Raw genomic sequence first — 14,572 nt, forward strand, 5'->3', positions numbered from 1 at the left:
AATGCTGCATCACAGTGTACAGAGTTCTCAATGTATGTGAAGCATGTCACCCCCCCCCCCCCCAAAAAAACCTGTGCCCAAGCTTGCGATGCCCACCCACACCTGGGCACTTGCACAGATGTGACAGTGCCTTGGGGCCATCACTGAGTGACAATGCAAGAATCGCAACCACGTCACCGTGCTGCACATTTCCTCTTGGCAAGACATAACCCAGTCAAGCGTGACTCGTTACACCATCCGCATTAAGATAGGAATGCATAAATTAATGCTAAAATGGTCTGGTAATGGACAACATGGAGAAGAGGCGTCCCACATTCTAGACCTCAGCTGCAAGACGAGGACGGCTACTTGCATTACTCAGTCTACAGGACCCTGATAACCGTCCCTGCTTGCTCTCTTGCCAGCAAAAAAAACGCCCTTTTCATCGAACAGCTCGAGAATAAAACACGCTCACCAGGAAGTCCCCATTAGGCTGTGCAGAACTCACGAGACGCTAGGTCTTCACAGCGGTCAGGCCTGTCCTTTTCTAAAGCACTCGAAGCCGCTGCTCTCATCCAGTGCAGAAATCTCCCCTCCCCACGCAGGCAGGCCCTCGGGCAACGTGGAGAGTTTGGTCCGGGGCCTGTGGCTCTCTCTCTCTCTCTCTCTCTCTCTCTCTCTCTCTCTCCGTCACCGGGCTGTCACAACCCCTGGGCTACTGTGCCGCAGCGTTTCCTGCTAGGCGTAATTAAATCTTCTCTCGTACGTCCGGCGGCCCAAGCAATCAGCATAATGAAAATGGAGAGGCTTGTTCTTTTATTTTTTTTACCCCCCCCACCATCTCAGCAAACAACCATTAGGGTTATGTTTTCACTGTGGCATTAAACTCGTCGGCCATTTGGAGATTAAATACCTGCCGTGCTTTTTTTTTTTTTTTGAGCTGGTGACTGGGGAATTTTCCAGCGGTAATGCCCTCAGGTTCATGGCCGGAGGGAACCGGGGCAGACCGGGGAGATGCCTGATGAATTCCAGAGGGAAGAAGCAACGGTGGAGAAAAGCCAACACCCCACCCACAGCACACACCCACCCCCCCGTAGAGTGGATGTCCTAGGATCCTTGACAGCTACGCTCTATGTGAAATATGAGCCTCGCGGAGTCGTCCTAAAAATAACACCATAAATGAATCACAGTGAAGACTGACTTAAACTTTACCCAACATCTCACACCCTTCTCTACCTGCCCTGCCCTCGGTTAGCACAGCGTGGTTTAGCACGGCTTTGGTCGGCGTAATGGTGCACCCACACAGAATAAATGATTTATCACTGCCCTGTGCTGCCCCACCCTCTCTCTCTGTGCCAGATCCAAAGGAATTCCCTTCACGTCCTCTGGCTGCAAATCTACCCTGATCCATTTAGACATCAGCCTTGATTTTTCAACATCGACGTTTACCGTCACCTAGTATCAACTTATCAGCGTCACTGATGGCAAGACGGAGGCTCCTGAAGGACGCATTCAATTTGGTGGCAGGAATAATGGAACGATTTAGCTTGAAGCGGTGTCAATATGTACGGTAAAATGCTCTCACGGGAATTCTTTGTATTTAGAGGCCTGGTTTACGTGTTCCATGGAAGAGCAAGTGGAGCCACTTTTTGCAATGAAAGGGAACACAGCTAGTCTCTGAGGTGCAGTTTTCAATTATTACCAGCTCTTTCCCCAACATTTAAACACCATTTCAAACTCTCATTAGACATTCATTTTAAATAATAACTGTGTGCTCGACTGCTCATTTCTCAGAGCGCTGACTTTAGAGCAGTTTAATTGTTCAACTCTCACTATCAGCTAGAGAAAGCTTCAGTGTGAGTGATGTTGGTAGTGGTGGTAGGGTGTGTGGGGTGTGTGTGTGTGTGTGTGTGTGTGTGTGTGTGTGTGTCTGTGCAGCCGGCAGGCTGGGGGTGGGGTGGAGGCAGCGTGTCTTTCCTGAAGTGCCAGTACAGCCTGTTGTAGTCCTTTGATCCCACTCTCTTAACAGCGAGGTCACCACATGGACCAATACATCACTCACCAAATCACCTTAGTGCCTACAGCTCTTTACTGCACCCAAGGCTCTCATGTCTATAGGGCCCCACAAGACTATTGTGTGTGTATGTGTGTGTGTGCTACGAACATCTGTGTGCACCTGCTGTGTGTGTATGTGTATGGTAATCAATCACTGCAAATGGATTTTGCTCAGGGCTTGTGTGGGAGGTTGTGCATTTCTTATTTATATATACAAATAACACAACGCCACAAACATCGAGAGGGCAAATAACGGCAGGTGCCGCATAAAATTAATGATTTAAATGCGAGATGCTTTACAAAACAAATTCACACGCGGAAGTAATGAAAGAAACGAACATGTTATTTCCCATACTTAAGCAGAAGTGAGACGGACATCCCTTCATGCAGATACACTCCGTGTTATGCAGATATTGAGACAAACCACCGTCAACTTGGCATGAAACATCCAGGCGCATGACACAGTGAACAGCCCAGAGACATGCGTCACGTGGTCTAAAGCGCACAACTTCGATGTCACATTAAACATGAGCCCTTTGTTGTTGTCTGAATAGGGGGAAAACACGCATTTATAGCCTAATGCTGACTAATAACTGGGCTGCGATACTTACGCGCGACGAGCTATTCTACTTCATTATCTTTTTATTACCATTATAATTTGATTTGTTTTGATGAGTTTGTAAGTGTTTTGAGCAAGTGCATGTGGCTAATAACACAATATGTGCATAGCTGACAGGGGCTGACAGAGCGCATGCTGTCCCCGTTCTATGAGGCACACGATGAATAAGAAGTCACTTTATCATTTAAGATGCATGCATTCATTCGATATTCAATAAAAATGTACTTGCATAAGGATCCATCTCTGTATTTGAATTTGTTCTGCATCACCGCTGAACAGATTGGGCTGTGTTGTCAGTTTTAAGTAGCTACATTTATCGATTTCAAAATGCATTTGTTCACTACAGAAACAAAGACATCAAACTATCATCGTTTTGCCGAGTTTATCCTGCTTGCGGATTCTCTCCAGACCCGGGTAAAGGAAATAACGTACTGGAGAAGTACGAAATTAGTCTTCCCAGACAAAGGACATGCCCAGTCTTTGTCTATCTCCGATTATCTTAATCCGATATATTTTTAAAAATCTTCAGTTGGGACAAAACATAAACTGGCTGCACAGTCAGCGCAATCCAAACCATACGCAAAGCAAAAAAAAAGTGCCCGAAACCGTATTATCAATCAATACAGATAAGTAGTTACCGACTGCGATGGACGGCGCATCGTCCTGAACCCAGCCATACGCAAAGAGACAACTTCATTTACAGTGAAATTAAAACAGAATCGTACAAGGAACTCACCCCATGCTGCTTGAAGGAAGCAGGGAATGCTAACAGCCAGTTCTGTGGAGTTGTGGGCGAAAGAGAGATAACAGATTGTCAAATCTGAAATGTACACAATCCGGGACTGGGAGGGTTGACGGCAACCAATGCCGACAATTTATCAGCCTTCTGATCCCTGCCGGAACGAGACTTCGGCCGTCCCCGCTGTGACACCACGGGATCAACAGCACGTGCGGTGCAAACCCACAGGCTACCGGGACTTATTGTTCCATTCTTGTGCCATAAAGATCCACGTTCTGTGTTTATTTCGTTGTCGTGTTGAAAATAGTGAGGTCACCATAAATCCGATTGGTTATAGTAAAACGGCCCTCACTCAAGCAATGAAATTTAAAGACACAGGTCGGCATAATAAACAATAGCCTACATTCAAGAAATGTTAGATCCACCGTTACAGCAAATTAGCATTAGTTCGATCAATTTCGAAAAAAAGTAGTAATACATATACAGTAGCCTACAATAGGATGTAACACATTTAAAATGCCCTTTTTTAGTTTCCAATGTAATTCTATTAGATGCAGGGAATTTTTAATGTAGGACATGCGTTGACATGAGCTACAATATTAGTAAAAGTGTTTAATACCTAGACACATCTGCCAGTCCCATTGCACGTGAATCAGTTTGGTTCTGAATAGGAAAGTAAGGTCAAAGTTCATGTTTCGTACTGGTAATTGTATTCATTTTCCCGAGAAAGGTGGTTCTTCAACCACCTGCAATAGTAAGGTCCTCATTCATGTTCCGTTAAAATGGATCAACCCGTGATTTTTAAACCATTTGCAAACATATGCAATTTTATCAATGATTTCTCTCCATCTTCAGGTAATTCATTTTTATCTCAACTCTAATTGTGAATTTCAGTTTAACAATCGTACAACATCAACATTTGTATTTGTAAATATTGCTGCGATTACCGTCAAAGGACACTAATATTAGCAGAATTTCAGTTTCAGTTTACTTTGCTAATAGTAAATGTTGTATTGGTGTAGAAAGTAATTCTCTTTGCCACGATCTCCTCGTGTCTTAAATAAAACGACCCCCCATCTTGTGTCGCGCACCCCTCCCCCAAACCCTCACATTAACCCGCTCCACCTACCCCAGGGCCTTCTGTTATCGGCAGGACAAAGAACTTCCAATAGCTGTAATATTAATGCTAATAATTTATTATCTGTAGTAGTATTAATAAAATATTAATAAAAGGCAGAAAACTGTAAACGAACAACGAAAAACTAAGAATAATAATGAATAATAAAAAGCAACATATTGTTCACAACCCCCGAAATGGTACGATGGATAGGCAGAAATTAAATGAATGTGTCGCCACCTGCTGACGCACGTAGGTAATTGCCGACAGTGGTCTCTGACTGCCGCACATACTTGACTAGACTACAAGTGTTCAAGGGTCGCAGATGAGCGATTAGCTTGTTTGAAGTCATGTATCCTTTAACAGAATAAACAATAAATCAATAAGACAAATATGATGACATGATGTCCTCTTAAAAGCTTTTTGATCAGTTAAGCCGATTAAGCTTCGTTTGAATGACTCCCTTGTATACAGAAATTCTCTAACTTATTTGTGTAGCTGGATTTATGCTTGATCAAAATAATAAAATCAATTTGCCACAAGTTTCTTCAGAGAGGCCAGCTTTACAGACACAGACAATCTGGCAGAGAAATTTGGAGATAGCCTAAACAGATAATGTGGAACCAATGTAGCAGTGTCACGTGTTCATTCTTGTTTTGGGTTAATTTTGTGCAGATTCCGAGAGTTTTGACCAAAGAGGGTCATAGATCAAGGTCTGTAAACCTTGTTTTGACAGACTTGCAGCATTTAATAGCCTATGAAATTTGCAAGGGTAGGAATATAATGTTTTTCCGGCTACGTCTATATTATTTCAAAACCCTACAATATTTAACCATATAGGAATGCAGATACAATAGGAGAGAAATATATTAAAATGTATTAGGAGACATACAAGAATTCGTTTAGCATGCAACATTTTAAGCTCATTTGTAAAAATAATATGATATCTAAACCTACATTATGTTTGGTCTGTATGCACAGAAAAACTGTTGTCTGTCCGACACATTAAACGCTAAGAGGACACGTTCGCTCCGCCCATCATGAACAGATAGCATCCGAAATGTTGCGTCTAACCCAACGCTGCTTCGCCCGGCCCCCCTCCGTGCGTATTGTACCTCTTGACGCCCTGTACGCGTGGATGCCTTCCATTTCCGATGTTATAAAAGGTCATACACACGGCGGAGACGCTCAACGCTGCATGCAGGAAAGGGGAGTGTCAGGAGCCGGTTTGGGGTAGCCGCACACCGCGATGTTCAAGATCGAAGGACTCGGGCCCAAAATGGACCCAGAGGAGATGAAGAAAAAGATGCGAGAAGATGTGATTACATCTGTGCGCAACTTTCTCATATATGTCGCTCTTCTTAGAGTCAGTACGTATCGACAGTGGTAGCTGTAGAAAACCATTCATCTACATTACTTGTTTTTCTGTGACTGTGTTAAGCTATGGGTTTGCCCACATTAGCTGTAATATTCAGCGAGTAGCGAAGTCAATCCCCAAGAATGGTTGCCTACAATATAGCTAGATATACCATGGTAGTGATAGTGTTGTAGGTATAATCCTAGCAAGGTAGTCGTTCTTGACCTACAAATGGCATAAATATGAACCTCCGTAGATATAGGCTATTTAACCAGTACGTTCGACAATTAGCTAATCAGCTAGCACAGTTTATATTATAGCCTATCAGTCCAGTTATATTAGCGAACTAAATACAAGGTACAAACGGGAGAGTTAGCGTCGCAGCTATTGCTAGTGAAACTAACTTATTTAGCTCACAATAGCTAAGTGCCAAATGGCAGGAGGATGTGTTATGCACACCCATATAGCTTCCACAGAATAGGACTCTACAATTTCCAGCAGTAGATTACTATTATGTCCCAGTTACAATGATATCTGAATATAGCCTGAGTGATAGGTATAGGATGACCCATATTTTACAGTCTTAATGTGGGAGGCGAGGTTTTGTAATGGTGATTTTGGCCCAAGTCCAGTCCTTCCCTTGCAGTGTTCGGCGGTTGTTTCTGCTGCTACACCCTCTGAATTTGCACGGCGTGTACTTGTAATTAAAAAGGAAATACCAGGTTCTGTCATAACACACTTGGTTCATAACTACATGCCCCCAACCCCGAGCAAAGAAACTAAATATGTAAACACAAATGAATGATATAAAATCTCTTTCCGCTAAATTATCTCGTTAGAGCAGATAGAGCTTTCCTGCTGCTCTTGGTAAAGCTGTGCGTATGTATATCTCAGTTTTGCATGTGAGCAACTTTTTTTGTCTCTTGTTATCACAGCACCATACGTTCTCAAGAAGTTGGACAGCATATAAGACGATATGATCTCCACTTCCATACCCAATTTCTGCTCAGAATGAGTACGGGGGGTTTCAGCGTCAGACACTGGAAGCAGCTAATACCAACCAAGGCGTCGATGGAGTAGAATTCATATTCAAGGACTTCTATCAAGAAGAGTGCTATTGTCTTTCCCTGTGTGTCTATGTAAACGATGTAGGCTACGTCCATTTTGGTTGTCTGAAATAAAAGCAATTATTTGAATGTATTTTTTGTTTACTACTACTTTCAAAGTTTGCTACGGTTATCCTGCTCTGGTGACATGTTTTCAATGATTTCCACTTACGAATAACTGTAAAACTGGCCTTACTTGTGAGTGGCGTTTAGTGCTTTTGGGGTTTCCTAATGTTACATTTGAAAGACTTATCCTATCCTACCGTTAAGAAACGTATAAACACTGTCATCGAAATCCAAAATACCACGTTTTAAATACATTTAAATGACAGCATCAGTCTTTTTTGACGTAGAAAATATTTTATTACAATGCTTAATATGAAATGAATAATACATAAACTCTGCGGTGGAAAATTTTGACTAAGTGTATACCCCATATGTAAATTCTAAGCATGGGCAGTATATGTTAGTTTTTGATTTTAACCACTTTATTTTTACTATGCACAGATAATTTAACATGTTAACCTTAAATAAACTTCTTGCTTTTTATGCATGTGAGTAAAAACTAATAGGAAGGGTCAGAGGAGTACAGAAGACTGCGAGAGAGGTAAGCAGCTGTGAGATACCGGTTATTGGGGCTTAGCTGGACGCTGTCCAAGCGCTGCTCGGAGGATGGACCTTGAGTGTCCTCTGTAAAGGGGGGCTGCTGAACAGGGATTCTTCGTGGAATATAGCCAGGGCAAAACAGGGTAAGAAGGGATAGTTATTTTATACATAGATTAGGTATGCGGGGCCTCGGCAATATTGGAGGCAGCCGAAGCAGAATTGATATTCTTTAATTATTTTTTATATATACTAGATATGTGAAGCCTTGGAGATAATAGCGTACAGCCAAGGCGGGGTAATTATTTTTAATTAGACAGGTGTGATCTTGGAAACAATAGTGTACAGAAATGTGTTATGAAACTGAAGGAGGAGTCTAAGTTCCACAACAAGGGGAGCTAGGGGAATAAGCATAAAAGAGAGATGCATTTGGGGGTTTTTTCGGGGTGCTTGGGGAGAGTGAATGTGTGTGTTGCTCCGCACGGACCAGCCCGGTTTACTGTATGTGTATACTGTATTTGCGCGCATATAGGCCTATACAATAAACCAATTGCATCAGACTCTGAAGATTATTTTCTGTACTTATTCTCGGCGCTTATTTTCAATTGTTCAATTCAGAATTGTTACAGCACAAGTGTGGAGGGAGCCTCCAGTCTACTCGGCCCAGACTGGAAGGGGTTTTTCCTACCACAACTCCTCCCCCTGTTGTCCTACCCTCGGACGCAGTCATCCGAGCTCAGCATTCAGAAGGTCTGGGCTACGCAGAGCGGGCGAGCAGTAGCTCGCATTTTTTGTTCCGTTGACTGGATTTATATGTTCCTTTAAATGATCTGTGCTGTTGCCAGGAGCTTAGCCCGGAAGACAGAGAAAGGGAAAAAGGAAATGGGCTAGTTTAAACTGACGTTGACGCAACTGCATATGCGAGCTGTACAAAACAAGGACACGTTTACGCTTTATGACTGTCGGCGTCTTTAAAAAAAACTAGGGAGCGAACACAGCAAGCTTCAGAAGGTTTCAGATAGCGGCATGAAAAACGCGATGATGAATTCAAACGATAGGCTGTGCTGGACTACAACAACAGGATCAGCGACGACATCTACCGACACCAAAAACAATAAAAGCAGCACCATCACCACCAACTGGGGCAGATGCCGTAACAGCAATGTCAAGAGTTTCAACGTTTGAAAAAAATATAAGGATGCTGCTGACATGCAGTTTTCCCTTTACATCACAGAACAGAACATGATAATGAAACTCCTACCATCTTTTGTAAGTAACTGACCGGTTCAACTAACCTGGACAGTCAACCCAAGCACGCGTGTATTGGGTTCCACGCTTCTGCTGAAGAGGAGGGGACGCCGAAACGGCAGGGATCAGCCTTGTGTTCACATTCTGAAGGCTTTTATTGGTGACCTGGCGGTGTTAAATGGTCGAAACCCAAGGAAGGGAAGGAGTCGGGCAAAAATGAGCTGGCCTTTGGCAGTCTGATAAGGTATGATATGCTTCCACCACGTACGTGTAATGTTGGCCAGTCTGTTCTTTTTGATCTAAGCTTAGACCATGAGCAAAATGTTACGGAAAGGGCTCGTTAGCATCACTATGATGGTTAGGTAAGGAAATGTTAGGGGAAACGTTTTGGCAGAGCACCGACGGCAGTTACTTTGGTGAAGGCAGTCTACCTGGGTTGCATTAAGTTACCATGCAACGACTAGCCTACGGTTCCTGGAACAAAGTTTCTGGGTCTCAATTTGCCACATTCACGTGTCGCCTTTTAACTCCGCACCGATCCGTTCACATCATTGCATGCTTACCAGACCGCAGATCAGTGGTTTCTAGCGATTGAATTTTGACCGTCCAAGACATTTTTTTTCGTTATTTAACAAATAAAACGCTGTCTACATACTAATTAGGCTAATAGCAAGCAGCTGACAAAATATGTGGTATATAATGCTTTTTAGGTATGTCCACGAAGTAACGCAAACATCAATTTAATCTCTCACTTAAGAATATTACCTTGTAATAAACTAATTTGTTTGGATGCGACTGCTATTGCTATTGCTATACAATCATTGTGTTGGGTTTTGCTGGTAGCAAAGCAGTGCAGATAATTATGGCAAATCGTCATTTGCGATGACATGACTACTTGACAGACACAAAACAAGACTTAATTTACTCTAGCAGTCAACACAAGTGGTGACTAACACACCCTTGGGTTTTGTTAATTTTACTAGAGCAGTAACAGCTGTTTCCGTGGTCTTCGGCGCCAGATGCAGAAACGGGTAACAGCGGTTACGAGACACGGTTGCATCACTCACACCACGTATGATGAGATACAGAACTGGCGCACTCTCACAAATCTGGCTGGAAATCGGTCACGGGCACAAATGTGTTGTCTTTGGTGTTGAACAGACAAATTCTAATGTGTATTTTTATTTATTTTACCTCGTTTGGCAGTTGGATCACTGCCAAAAAAAGCACAAAATGTGATGTTTTGTGATGTGTATCGAGTACCTACCTGGAAAACTGAACACCGTAAACCATCACTTGTAGGCCTATAACTCCTACAGTCGATGACGTAACATGCCTCAATACCAGCCAGAGCTTTCACTAGCAGATACTCGGTGATGTTTTTGTATTGATTTTATGTTTAGCTGCTTGTTCTCCTTTTCATTTGCTGCTGTAACTTAAATCTGCACACCCCACCATCTCTGTGTTCAGTGTCTGGGCTAGGACAGGGGTGATGGAGGTGGCCGGCTTGCCGGTGGAGGTGTGGCGAGTGATCCTGGCCTACCTGCCCCTGCCGGACCTGGGCCGCTGCAGCCTGGTTTGCCGGGCCTGGAAGGAGCTCATCCTCAGCCTGGACAAGACCCGCTGGCGCCAGCTCTGCCTGGGCTGCCCCGAGTGCCGGCACCCCAACTGGCCCAACCGGCCGCACCTGGAGCCGCCGTCCTGGAGGGAGGCCCTGCGGCAGCAGGCCCTGGCCAGCCGCACCTGGACCCGCAACGGGCCCGAGCCGGACGCCACCGCCTGCCTCTACCTGTTCCGCCGCAAGAAGGACCGCCGGACGTGGCACGTGGGCTCCGGGCTGGAGCACGAGACCCTGCGGGCGGCACTGGCGGCAGCGGGGGCCTACGACCGGGTGGTGCTGCACCCGGGGGTGTACGAGGAGCAGACGGAGGTGGTGCTGAAGGCGCCGGTGGAGATCGTGGGCAAGGGGAGGCTCGGGGAGGTGGCGCTGCTGGTCAGCATCGATCAGCAGTGCCCCACCGCCAGGCTCTGCAACCTGGTCTTCATGCCCGCCTGGTTCTCCCCTGTGGTCTACAAGGTTGGTGCTAATCTCTGGTGGACTAATGTTTGTGCTGTTCTGCTTGTATGATGAGAAAGTGCTTATGCATGCCACTGGTGCTCTGCTGAGTTGATCAGGATGGCCAACACTCACATTGTCCACTGTGTCCACTCTTAAAGACTAAAGCAGTTATTTTTGTGAAGACATGGGTTGCATTAAGTTACCATACAACGACTAGCCAATGGCCAGGAGCAAAGTTTCTGCATTTGAGTTTACCACATTCGCATGCATCGCCTTTTAACTCTGCACTGATCCAGATCGCAGATCAGATCATGAAAGTTGACCGCTCCAAGACGATTGTTTCCTTATTTAACAAATGAAACATTCTGCAGGCAGGTGACAAAATGTGTGATATGTAATGTTTTATTTGTATATCCATGAAATAAAGTAAACATTATCAATTTAATTTCTCATGTAAGGATATTGCCCTAAATGCTCTCCCAACACTAAATACTATATTACTTTAAATGCTCTTTCTAAATGCTCTCCCAGTAGCAGGGCTTTAGGTCCCTTGGGGTCAAAACATTCCCCTCATTTTCTAGCCTTGCTGTTTGTTTTGTTTCCGCTCAGACGTCATCGGGCCATGTTCAGCTGGACAACTGTAACCTGGAGGGGGGCCAGCTGCAGGTGCGTGGCCCTGGGACCTGCCAGGCCCGCTACTGCTCCTTCGGCCAGACCAGCGGAGCCCACTTCCAGGGCGTGGCCCTCAGCCTGCTGGAGAGCTGCGACTTCTCGGGCAGCGACTCCGCCTCCGTCACCGTGGAGGGCCCGCCCGTCTCCGACCGCAACTGGGCCTGCAAGCACCTGGCCGCCCTGGCCAAGTCCCCCGCCGCGGCCGCCTGCGCGGGGGCGGGGCCCGCCGCCTCGACCTCCCACACCGGGACACAGGGGAGAGGGGACCGGCCCGCCGGTGCCCCGCCCCACGGTGCATCCGTGACTCTGGAGGCCCTGTGGCGGAAGGAGGGGCAGTGGGGGGCGGGGAGGTGGGTGGGAAGAGGCCGGGAGGAAGACTATGGGGAGGGCACCGTGATCGGGGACGGGTGCAGCGAGAGCGAAGAAGAGGAGGAAGAGGATGAGGAAGGGGAGGGAGACGGGGAGGAGGGACCGGATGCTCCCCGTGTAACCGCCCAGAAGCTCTCCTACAGCCACCACGGCCTCTCTCACCTCCTGGAGCCGCCCCATAGCTCCGCCTCGCCGGGGCCCCCTGGTGGGCTTCCCGAGCTGCGCACCCTGCAGCAGGAGCTCCAGCGGGACCGGGACGCCCAGGCTCTGGCCGGGTCGGTCCAGGGCTGCCTGCTGCGCCGCTGCCTCTTCCGGGACGGCAAAGGCGGTGTGCTGGTGTGTAACCACGGCCAGGCCCGTCTGGAGTGCAACGTGTTCCGCGGCCTGACCTACGCCGTGCGCTGTATCCAGAACGCCAAGGTAACCAGATCTGTAACCAGAGTGTATGTAATGGAACGCTAATGAAATGGTTGCACCTATGAGGATAGAGCTTTCACAACGAAAGCCCACTAATTTGGCTCTCCTGTAAAGGATTTGGTGCTGGTAATGATCCATGAGGGCAAAACATAACAATCATTGGATCTAGACCCTGTGTCTGTCTGGAGTGTAACCCTTCCAGGCATTTTTATGTTGATTATTAATTGTGGTATAACCTGTCAAGCAGCACTTTGCCAGCATAAAGATAAACATCCCCATTGTTCTAAGAAACAAGTGCACTTTAATGATATCTTGCCCTGTGTGCAAAACAGCGCAGCACAATCTGTCCTCATGACAGTGAAACAATGTGAGAATTCTGGGCCAGGCTTTCAAATTTGATATTACTGATGATGTGTACTAAGTACCAACATGCACAACCGATTAATACATGACCTGTGAGCCTAGCGCCTGAAGCTCCTCCAGGTTCTTATATAAGCAGTCAATAAGAGTGTTTCAGCAGGGGGTTTAGAGAAAAGGTTGCTTTCTCTGCAGTAAACAGCAGATCTTTGATCACTTAGATGCTAAGAATCATGGTGGTAAATATGTACTGTAAAATGGAAGGAGTGCCTGGATTGCTCTCATGGGGTCACCCATTCTCCATGACCCGCCAAAATGTGAAATGTGGTGTGGCAATTCTGGGTGACCTTGCATTTAGGTCAGAGGCACACTTGAGCTTCTCTGGCTTGCCCGATGCATTGTGGGAGAGCTTGCAGGCTTGTCACTTTAAGTTTGTTCTCTGTGGATTTTGGGACAATGTGTTCATGCCCCGGGAGTGCTCTGATGTAGGAGAGTGTGTAGAGCAAAGTTTCTCAATCCTACTCCTGGCGGCCCACTGTCGTGCATATCTTCTGTCTGTCCTTGCTCTACCTACCTGACTGAACTCATCAGTGGCACTTTTGATTAGCTGAGCACACCTGATTTAATCAAGGTAGATAGAAGATATGCAGGACAGTAGGCCTCCAGGAGTAGGATGGAGAAACAGCGCTGTAGAGGATATATGGATGCAGAAGACTGATGTGAGGGGCTGTTTGTGTTTCATGTTGCTCATACCTGGCGCGGTCCTACCTCTCCCTGCCAGCAAGTCGCTGTTGCTGTTATCTCCCTGATCAGCTTCCTCTTCCCCTCCATCAGATCGTCATGCTGCGGAACGAGGTGTGCGGTTGCCGGGCGTCGGGCGTGTTCCTGCGCCTCTCCGCCCAGGGACTCATCGCCGAGAACAACATCCACTCCAACGCGGAGGCGGGGCTGGATATCCGCAAGGGAGCCAATCCCATCATCCTGGTAGCGTTTCCATATTGTCTCGATGATTCCAGCACCAGGCTACGGGGCCTCGTTGGTGCTGAGTCCTGACTCGCTGTACTCTAGCAATCCTGCCATTCCAGCCTTACATTACGTCCGCATACACAACTGATATGGGACAGCCATGGAGAAGAACGCAGATTATGTTGTTTTTTTTAATGTGATGAATAGCGTCCCATTCTGGCACCACAAGGTCATTTCTCCAGCACGGTGTCTGTATGATAACCCTTTTCAGCGAGAGGCTGCCCTCATCGTCTTTAACTGCAGTTGTAAATCAGACGTGGAGAGCTGTAGGAGTGGGGTATCCAGCCTTCACCACAGGCATGTCATTATTAATCACAGGGACTGGAATCTCATGACAGTTATTGCAGTCAGGGCTCAGTGTGGTAACCTCCCTACCTCCTTTCTTCCGATGAATTATATGTTTAGCTCAATGTTTGTGAAGAAAAACGTGTCTCTGATATCCCTTTGTTCCAGCTGACTCAGCTCTCCCTCTGGTTTTCCGTCCCCCCCTCCTCCACACTTTCTCTCCCTCTTTCTGCCCCCAGTGTAACAGAATACACAGCGGTTTGCGTTCCGGAATCGTCGTCCTGGGAAACGGGAAGGGTTCCATCCGCAGCAACCAGATCTATGGAAACAAGGAGGCGGGCATCTACATCCTGTATAATGGGAATCCAGTGGTGAGGTGTGTGTTTATTTGTGTGTGTATGTGTGTAAGCAAGAAGTTCATTGAGTTTGATATAATCGTTTAATATTGTCTATGGATTTATTTGACAAGGCCATATTCTAATTCAGATTGGGTATTGAGTAGCAGGGCTTTTTTCAGTAAATACTTTCTCACAGTAATGGTTTAAAATTTTTCAAAATGTTGTG

The 14,572-nt window shown here is 46.2% G+C and overlaps 3 protein-coding genes across 3 annotated transcripts in view; 2 read left to right on the forward strand and 1 right to left on the reverse strand.

Annotated features, from left to right (window-relative positions):
• The window catches only part of LOC118793661 (FERM and PDZ domain-containing protein 1-like), a 31,680-nt gene extending 28,030 nt beyond the window's left edge, over window positions 1–3,650 (reverse strand). The window contains exon 1 of the mRNA XM_036551890.1: window positions 3,390–3,650. The gene's annotated coding sequence lies outside the window, so the exon portion shown is untranslated. The remainder of the gene's footprint in view (window positions 1–3,389) is intronic.
• A 1,998-nt stretch (window positions 3,651–5,648) lies between these two features.
• Window positions 5,649–7,020, forward strand: tomm5 (translocase of outer mitochondrial membrane 5 homolog (yeast)). The gene is made up of 2 exons (XM_036551947.1): window positions 5,649–5,879; window positions 6,802–7,020. Exons 1-2 carry the CDS (start codon window positions 5,759–5,761, stop codon window positions 6,834–6,836), a joined length of 156 nt encoding a protein of 51 aa, XP_036407840.1. The 5' UTR covers window positions 5,649–5,758; the 3' UTR covers window positions 6,837–7,020.
• Window positions 7,021–8,341: 1,321 nt separating this feature from the next.
• The window catches only part of LOC118792882 (F-box only protein 10-like), a 10,660-nt gene continuing 4,429 nt past the window's right edge, over window positions 8,342–14,572 (forward strand). Inside the window, exons 1-5 of the mRNA XM_036550711.1 lie at window positions 8,342–9,067; window positions 10,294–10,900; window positions 11,492–12,343; window positions 13,532–13,681; window positions 14,248–14,384. Of these exons, the coding sequence (XP_036406604.1) occupies window positions 10,316–10,900; window positions 11,492–12,343; window positions 13,532–13,681; window positions 14,248–14,384 (1,724 nt within the window). The 5' untranslated portion in view covers window positions 8,342–9,067; window positions 10,294–10,315. The remainder of the gene's footprint in view (window positions 9,068–10,293; window positions 10,901–11,491; window positions 12,344–13,531; window positions 13,682–14,247; window positions 14,385–14,572) is intronic.

Source organism: Megalops cyprinoides, chromosome 18, assembly GCF_013368585.1.
Source record: "Megalops cyprinoides isolate fMegCyp1 chromosome 18, fMegCyp1.pri, whole genome shotgun sequence".
Classification (NCBI taxonomy): Eukaryota; Metazoa; Chordata; class Actinopteri; order Elopiformes; family Megalopidae; genus Megalops; species Megalops cyprinoides.

Coding starts and splice junctions, on each gene's coding strand:
- tomm5 (XM_036551947.1), top strand. CDS start 5,759: ATGTTCAAGATCGAAGGACTCGGGCCCAAAATGGACCCAGAGGAGATG. Junction 5,880..6,801: donor TGTCGCTCTTCTTAGAGTCA/GTACGTATCGAC, acceptor TTGTTATCACAG/CACCATACGTTCTCAAGAAG.